Here is an 8829-nt window from a genome sequence, read left to right as displayed (position 1 = left end):
TACAGTATTCATCTTTTGCACGGCCAGAACTCCTTCAATAAAGTACACCGGTCAAAATTTTGGAACAATTTCTATTATTTATTAAAGAGAACACGAATTCGAGAAAATCGTCCAAAAATGATATTATATACAGAATGAACATCATATACATTTCAAACATACATCGAGTTTCAAACAAAGCAGCCGCTGAGAAAATGAAATCCTTTATACATATTATACACGAGTCAGCTCTAAAATGAAACAAAATATTTACAATTTTCCTAATTATTGGCAATGATCACGAAAGTCAAAAACGATTTCCAGTCTTTTAATTACCAAAAAGGGACGTATTTGTTTGTCAAAAATGTAACATGTCGCTTGTCGGCATCTATGATCACATAGCAAACAGTTTGTACATGCTCATCCTTCCAAGACGCCGCAGGATAGAACGATTCTCCGTCTTTACCTGAAACCTCTTTGATCTCATACACTGCAGAAGAAACTGCTAGTTTACTATTTTCGCTTTTCGTTTTATAGACAGTGACCAAGGACTTGTACATTTGCCTGGTCATGTCCAAATATGGCTGTAGATTATTTTCATACTGACAGAGAGAGCCTCCGATGACAAGAAGCTGGAATAATAAGAACAAAAACTCTTTTCGATCTTCGTCAGAAAAGAGGCAAAATTGATCCGAATCTTCATTGAGTAGAGCCATGTGAAGCTCTGTTTCACAATTCACTTCCCTGAATTTATCGGGAAAACAGCCGTTGATGCCTCCATCTGGTCTCACAGGAGCTAGGGATCCTTCCTTTAGAACGTTGAACAGGTCAAGGGTTGTATGCGTACACGTAATTTCCTCATACTTCACTTCTTCCACTTCCTGAAGTCAGTCAAGAAAATCGAATTCAATATGGTTCCATTACTATAAAAGAGAATTGAAACAGAAAACGCTTTCCTTTACTTGTCAAAAACTGTAAACAACCTTCAAACACGCAAGCGTTTATTTAAAAATTCCAAAGTCTGCGTGTCAGAACTTCCTATGCAGACCGCCAGAAGTTAAAATGTATTGAATTTTTGGCATTTTAAAAATTGCAAAATGCGTGTTTTCAAGAACCGTCAAAATTTGGGCTAACAACATGGACTTCTCAGCAGTTCTCGAACATAGCCGGCAGATTGCCGGAAAATAGCCACGATAGACGCTTATGGCCTACCATGAACTGAAACAACTAAAGAAATAAGATTGACAGATCGACCACCAGCTTTTCAATAGACCACTAGACTTTTTGGGTTAGATTCGGACTGTCATTTTTATGTGACACATTTGCTCTACAAGGAAAAAGCCCTAATTGAGCTTTTTCAAAAATAATATTCAATATTAAAACTCAAGAATCTATTACTCAGGAATTAGGGCATATAAGTTTGGCACTACTTAGATGCACACTATTGACCTTTAATTAGTAAATGTTCATAAAATTTAAAGTTCCATAAGCAAGTTCAGAAGTCATTTTTTGAGTGAGGTAAGTCACGCAATTGACCTAAAAGCAGAAATGACGTCACGAACACAAAATTTAACTCCAAAACAGTAGAGGTCACTGAAGTCATTGAAAAAGTCAATTCCAAGAAGTCAGGGTAAGACGAAACAAAAACCTGTTAGACGAAATAAGAAAAACATAGCAGGACAAGTCCTGAAATACAATTCAAACAATTCAATGAAAAACTTAGAAGTACTCTACCTGACCACCAGATTAATTGAACAATGCCAGCCAAAACGCAAACAAAATTATCTCAATAAATTGAGAAACTGAAACAATCAACCAAACTAAACAAAAATATACTCATTGCTAAAACTGAAGTTATACCCCTAGAGCAAAATTTGATCCCTTTAAAAAAATCTATTTCAAAAATATGTTCACAACCAATTTTTTTTCTTAAATCGGTCCAGTATTATATCTTCAAGACCTGAAAAAATTCATAGGCCCTTGAAGGTCGATTAACACGAAAATGACCGAAAAATTTAAAAAGAAATGAAATCAATTGCAAATTTTAATGGAATAATGCTCAAAATCGTGATATTAATATCTTCAGAATCAATTCTGTGCCTCTAGAGGCTATCCAGTAACCCAATTCCAAGCCTTAAAAATCATTGGCTCAAAGATCGATCGGCAAAAAATTTTAGAAAATTTAAAACTTCAAAAAACAGAAATTCGTCCTCTTAAAAAGTTGAAAAGAATTCAATTGCCCCCCAGAAACTATTTAATAACATACTAGCAAGCTCTGGATAAGTTACCTGGCTACTGAGGCCAGAAAAGCTGGATAAAAGACAAATGTTTGGAAAATTCGAAAGAATAAATTGTTGAAAACAAATCCATTGAAACTAACAACACTTCTATAACTTTTTATCAGACCGTGGAATAAGTTTTCCGGCACTTGAGAATGGACAAATATCAAAAATTGACAAAAACTTTAGGAAACCTTAAAAAAAATGCAGATTTTATCAAAATTATGCTCAAATTTCGAGACATTAAAAAGTAGAAAACCAACCCATTGTTACTAGAAACTATGCAGTGCTCTATTATCAAACCTTAAACTAGATTCCCTGGCCCATGAAGCTGGAAAAACTCAAAAAAACGACAAAAAAATTTAAAACTTGAAAAAAAAAATGCAAAAATTAGTAGTATCATTTTGAGTGTTTGTGTTTGTAGTACCAAAACATATAGCTCAAAAAAAGTCATAAGAAGACTTTTGTCTCGCAAAAGGCCTTCATCAACTATTAAAAACTTCAACCTAAGTAATCAAACAAAAAACAAAACGACAAAAAAACATTGCAAATTATACCAAAAACATTCTAAAATTCGAAAGGTTAAATTGTTGAAAAACAAATCCATTGAAACTAACAACCATGCAGTAACTTTTTAAATCAGAACGTGGAATAGGTTTTCTGGCACTTGAGAATGGACAAAAATCAAAAATTGACAACAACTTTAGGAAACCTTTAAAAAAAATTGCAGATTTTATCAAAAAGAAGCTATAATTCGAGACATTAAAATGATGTTGAAAACCAATCCATTCTTAATAGAAACTATGCAGTGCCCTATTATCAAACCTTAAAGGAGATTCCCTTGCCCCTGAAGCATGAAAAACTCAAAAAATGACAACAATTTTCAAAAAACTTGAAAAAATAGCAAAAATTAGTATCATTTTGCGTGTTTGTGTTTGTAGTACAAAAACATATAGCTCATAAAATGGTCATAACAAGTAATTTTGTCTCGCAAAAGGCCTTCATCAACTTTTAAAAATTTCAACCTAAGAGTAATCAAACAAAAAAAGTTGAAAAAATCATTAAAAAAAAAAGAAAAATTGCACCATTTTGAGCCCAAAAACACATAAAAATGACCTTTTAACCGTAAATTAAGGCCATCTCAGCAGATGCACCACTCTAAGCACTGGAAGGACTATTAAAGCCCATGTTGGGCCTCTAATGGAACTTAATGCCCGCTGGGCTTTACCTGTTTATCCCGTTTTGAAACATCAAAGTCATTGAAAAATGTGTGAACACATCTTAAAAAAAAACACAGCGCCCCAATACAATTCAAATTCTTTGATTCGTAAAAAAATTAGGAGCGCAATAATAGCCTCCTGAAATTGCTGACGCGGCTATTAATAAACGCTAGAGGTGACTTCGATCACAGTCACGTAACCCATACTTCTGCCATCTCCATCAAAAACTTCATGAAAATTGCCACATTCACCAATATCACAAGAATTGAGAACCTGTTACTAACAGGTGAAAGCAACGAACGCATATTAAAAGTACAAATATACAGCTAAACCCAAATTTGAAATCAAATACAGCTCTATTATGCTTACCAAGCCAGAAATACCCAATGTTGTTGCAACTGCACCGTCCTTCAATAGACAAGACATGAAGTTTTCAATTTCGTACATTTGCATGGGCTGATCAAATGTGAACTTGTGTCTGCTCAGAGACCTATCAAGGCCCCACTTCATTAGTAACTCCTTCTGCTCAGGACTGAACTTGAATCCCGATTCAACAGGATTGAAAGAAAATTTCTTTTCCATATGAAATCTGGAACTATGGATCTGTTTATAATTAACAATATATGAGAGAGTCTACAATTTTGGAAAAACTTTATTTTTCCAATAAAAGCTGGCAACAAAAAAACTGCCCTTAAATTGAAGAAAATAATTGAGATTAAAAAAATTCAAATTATTCAGTTGAACTTTCTGAAATCATAGCTATTGGTGGCTACATAGAATGCGTTGAGAGATAGAGATCTTCCACGAAATATTCACAGTTTCTAGTTTCTTGTATGATACACCGATTTCGTCACAGTTGTCATATGCAAAAAAAATGTAAAAGTAGTAAAAGTTGATTAAATGATTGCCAAACAGTAGTTCACGTGCCAGAATCAATAAATATCCAATAATGTATATTATATGTAACTGTATATATTTTATAATGTATTTTGTAACTCTTAAACTATTCTCAACCCCCTCTCTCTGTACCTAGTAGAGAATCGCCCTGTTCTTGCACAAATATGCTTAAAACAATTACTACTATGTCGAGATAAGCATAGTTAGAGCGCTATGGCAGAGCTCTTCACCCAATGACTCTCGGGCATTGTACGACCGAGTAAATCTCCTGTAGCAACAGAGTGAACGCTGAATTTCTACTGAAGTCTTGTTTACAAGGCTCTGCATTGGCCTAATGAGAGATATCTAAATATAAGAGAAGATAACCAGTAGCAACTAGTTAAAATTAACGCAAGCATTCTTCAGAAATCCAGTAGTACTATCACTGAAGATAATCCCGTTGAAAACTTTTCTTATCCAATTCACCAAACTGGTAATAGCAGTGCTTTAGTCAGTTCATTTTTTAAAAACCTATTAATTTAAAGGGATAGTTTAATTACCCATTGCAAGGAAGAAAAATTTTCCACCAGAAAGAGTTTCAAAGGTTTTTTCCACCCGAAATAACCCTCCAGACAGGTACTCAATATAAACCAACAGAAACCAACGTAAATACCAAAACTAAATGCAAACCAAAGTGACAGCGCGGTTTAAAAGGTGGCGTAAACTACCACCTGAGAAATCGCAATTAGCAGTTTACTGCTAATTGAAAACATTATAAATCAAATCAAACCACCAGAAATAACCCTGAGTCACGAGACTAATTGCAGCAAAATGTTGAACGCAATATAGTAGATATTTCAATCTGACGAAATAGAATTATCAACTCTGTATACTATTTAAACCGATAGCTATTGCAGTGTAGTTACTTTTCCTATTAATGTACTTCCAATGATAGTTAGCGTCCCCGATGTTTTTTTACCAATTTGTAATAAGCTGTTTAAATTTTACTTCAATTCAAATTTTATTAACGTTTTTCGCAACTCGGCCATTTTTTCTTGGCCCAGGTATCAAACCGTCGGTGTTTTCAATAAATAAATAGCGTATTTCCTTCGAAATACATGCTTTGTTGTTGTTTTGTAATTTCAGATTTCTGAGGGCCTCCCTCCCGTTTCTTCTTCTAGAATATCGTGCTTAAGGATCTGCAATTTTGGCAATCCAAAAAAAATGCCATGTAAACATTTTGCCCGTGGAAGCTACCATCAGGTTGCTTCCACGTAAGTCTTAAAATTCTGCTTCAAACCAGCCGCCCGTGACCTCATGATTTATGTTTATAACTCTACAGCAGCGGAAAACGACTTCACCTATGGCATTCTCGGTTCGTCTCTTAGGCAACAAAAACAGTTCACACGATCGATGATTCGCGTCTACTGCAACCATTTTTTTAAACTATTTTCTGGACCATGCGTCATAAGTTTTGAAAACGTCAACAATCATTTAGCTGATAAAAAGGTAAAAATAGAATCTTGAGGAGCCTTAAATTGTTCAAGTACTTCTTCTTTTCGAAGCCTACTATCCAGTAAACAGCTCTCTTTGAACTTTTTCAGCTCCTTTTTTTATCGCCTACGGATAGGTTTTTGATGACAAATTTCTCATTGAATAGAATATTGTTTGCTTTCTTATGTCTCCATTCTAAGTGAGAAGATCATCTCATATTTTTAGTCACCTGGACTCCTCAGTCTCTGACATCAAATGATTTCTCCGGTACTCAAATTTGCACATTTCGAATAGGTGTAGTGCTCCTCTGAACAACCTTTGCAAACTGGTTTGCCGATTCATTTTGATTCGAATAACTCATTGATCAATTAAGTCCAGTTCTAGTTCAACTTCGCAGTGACTTTTACCTATTAGGTTTTTAGTTTATCGGCGAAAATGTACGGAAATTTTAGTACATCCGGAGGAACATCGATGAATATTGAGAACAGAAGTTGCCCCAAGAGGACATTCTTGCGCGACTCCTCTAATGATGATTAGAGTGTCCGAACAGGTATTGTCGACCCTGACATACTGCTTTTTATCTTTTAGGTAGTCGATCAGAGTAATCAAAAGACATCCTCCACCTCTAATGAAACTCACATTCATAGTGAGGGACCTTATCGAAGGCCCTTGAGAAGTCTGTACTGAAAGTTAGTGCCGCGTTTTGGCCTTCTTTATTCAGCGCCTCAAGAACATTTTTCAGAAACGATAAGAGACTCGTATACACAGACCTGTTTCTGATGAAACCATGTTGATGCCTGCATAGAATTTTAAGTATCTGTACAGATCCTCATATTAGTAGACTTTTATAAAGAGACATGCAAGACGTTTTCATCAATACCCAGTAGTAACCTTGGCCTGTAATTGTCAACATATCGCTTCTTTTTTAGTGTACAGAGCTCACTGCAGCAATTTTCCAGCAATTCTGTTATTTTTTTAATCTTTGATGTTCTTAAACATTCTGTTTAAGTCTTTGATTGTTTCGTCAACGGTCTTTTGATTTTTTTTAAAAAAAGTGATTCCATTTGGTCCTCCAGATTTACGTTTAATGACTTTTAGCGTCGCGCTTAATTTCTTTTTGCATACTGAGAAATTTGTTAAGCCACACTCCGTGCTGCATTTAATGTCTTCGAATGTCAAGATAGATTGAAAAAAGTTCATTGAAAAGATTTGCCTTCTTTGTTATTTAATGCAGGTTTTGAAACATGTGATCATTTTCGGAATGCTGCAAGATTTGTTCAAATTTTTTAGATGATTGAGAATCAAGTCAGTTGAAATTGTACTCAAGATTGTTAGTCTACGCATTTGGGTTTCTTTGCTCAACATGGTCTTACCTGTTTTTGTCCAGCAGCCATTTCTGATTATCTAGACCTTTCATTTGATAATTGATGTCATCTCTTGTTGTACATGGTGCTAGGATTTGTCGATATGCTTTTTTTCGCCTTGCGATAAGCAACTCAATCAACTACTATTCTTGATTCTCTCGATATCCAGCTAACATGTTTATATTTGTAAAGCACGACGGCTTCAATAGATTCATTTTCATGTGTTCCACCATTTGGTCATAATCTTCAGCACCAAAAGTTCTGTTTGCAACTCTATTGTTTTCACAATTGGTGCACGCCTAATTATTTGAGCAAAAACTTCCCAAATTTCATTAAATCTTTATTATTCACAATCACTCAAAGGAGCCTCCGCAACACTAAAGTACACAAAGGGCAACAACTAAAAAAAATATTGTGCAAACAAAATCAAGACCTGTTGAGTAAGGGTAACAATTCTGGAAAAACGCTTCTTCAGCTTTTTTATCTGATCAAAAAAATTAACATTTAGATTTAAACTCTCATTTCGGAAACAAACTTGTTTCAGATCAACAAAACTAAATTAACACTTGAACTCGATTCGGCTCAGTAAGAAGAGTAGATAACTGCTATGACCACCATTTTAATAGACCCAGGCCATCGTCATCAATGCTGCCTATGATCTTATACGGAATCTCTTCTTTTCCGGGATCTGGTATAGTCGACGGTGGACCAACTTCAGTAAAAACTTCATCAATAACTTTGAACCTAATTTGTTCATCCAGATCAAAAAATAAGTCGGCGCGTCCCGCTTCAGTGTCATAATGCCAAATCCATAACTGCTCTTCTCCTAATGTAGTCATGGGTCTCATTTTATCAGGTGGGATTATGATGTCATCGAAGAACCCAAGAGTAACATGAATGCCGTCTGCTCCAGAAGATTTTACTTTTCCAACAATTATTTCATTCATAAAAGGTCGAAAGACCACGAATCGAAAATTTACCCTGACATGATATCCGCCTTCGCCTGCTAATATGTAGGAGTCCTCAACTCCCGTAATGTCATACAAGGAAATGCAGAGGCCCAAGTTGACTACAACCTTATTAGCAAACTTATTATCCAAGATCGCGGATAATACACTGAGCTGATCTTGAGCAAATTTTCTTGGTTCAACTTTCGCAATATCTTTGAGCATACTTAAAACAAACATTTTTCATCTGAAATACTCTTCGATTATAGAAAGACGATGATTTTTGCGAACTGGAATCAGCTTAGGGTCAGACTTTTACTTGCAACCTTCAACAGCACGCGCCATATTTTTACATAATTAAATATGTAATGGTACTTGTTCTGTAAATGAGAGACTGAGGGTAAAAACTGGGGCTGGGATAAAAACAGAAAAGATGGGGGTAAAAACAGAAAACAGAACGGTAGTCAGTCAACTCGGGGGCAGCAAGTCAACTCCAATGTGTATTTATAAATTCTGATAGTAGTCAAAAATTGAAGCATCAGCTGCAGGAGATAAAGAAAAAAGTATCAGAATTATAAACAAAATAGATATGGTTAAATAGCAGTTAAAGTATAATGTGGTGGTTTTGAATCAAGATTAGAAAAAATATAGAGCATTTAGCACAACAGCC

General features: G+C 35.1%; 2 protein-coding genes across 2 annotated transcripts; both read right to left on the bottom strand.

Annotated features, from left to right (window-relative positions):
- Positions 1 to 57: 57 nt before the first annotated feature.
- LOC142344678 (cilia- and flagella-associated protein 300-like) lies at positions 58 to 4103 on the bottom strand. Its single transcript, XM_075396516.1, has 2 exons — positions 3848 to 4103; positions 58 to 860 (listed from the first exon to the last, which is right to left on the bottom strand). The coding sequence occupies exons 1-2, from the start codon at positions 4058 to 4060 to the stop codon at positions 312 to 314; spliced, it is 762 nt and encodes a 253-aa protein (XP_075252631.1). The 5' UTR covers positions 4061 to 4103; the 3' UTR covers positions 58 to 311.
- Positions 4104 to 7525: 3422 nt separating this feature from the next.
- On the bottom strand, positions 7526 to 8402 carry LOC142344676 (DNA-directed RNA polymerase III subunit RPC8-like). The gene has a single exon (XM_075396513.1). The coding sequence runs from the start codon at positions 8397 to 8399 to the stop codon at positions 7818 to 7820; it is 582 nt and encodes a 193-aa protein (XP_075252628.1). The 5' UTR covers positions 8400 to 8402; the 3' UTR covers positions 7526 to 7817.
- Positions 8403 to 8829: the final 427 nt, after the last annotated feature.

Source organism: Convolutriloba macropyga, chromosome 8, assembly GCF_964194025.1.
Source record: "Convolutriloba macropyga chromosome 8, txConMacr16.3, whole genome shotgun sequence".
Classification (NCBI taxonomy): Eukaryota; Metazoa; Xenacoelomorpha; order Acoela; family Convolutidae; genus Convolutriloba; species Convolutriloba macropyga.
This window is presented reverse-complemented; position numbering and strand designations above follow the sequence as displayed.

What these genes read in the sequence shown, in the direction of transcription:
- LOC142344676 (XM_075396513.1), bottom strand. Translation starts at nt 8,399, where the DNA reads ATGTTTGTTTTAAGTATGCTCAAAGATATTGCGAAAGTTGAACCAAGA.
- LOC142344678 (XM_075396516.1), bottom strand. Translation starts at nt 4,060, where the DNA reads ATGGAAAAGAAATTTTCTTTCAATCCTGTTGAATCGGGATTCAAGTTC. An exon ending in CATTGGGTATTTCTGGCTTG is followed by an intron (nt 861 to 3,847) that starts GTAAGCATAATA and finishes GACTGACTTCAG; the next exon opens with GAAGTGGAAGAAGTGAAGTA.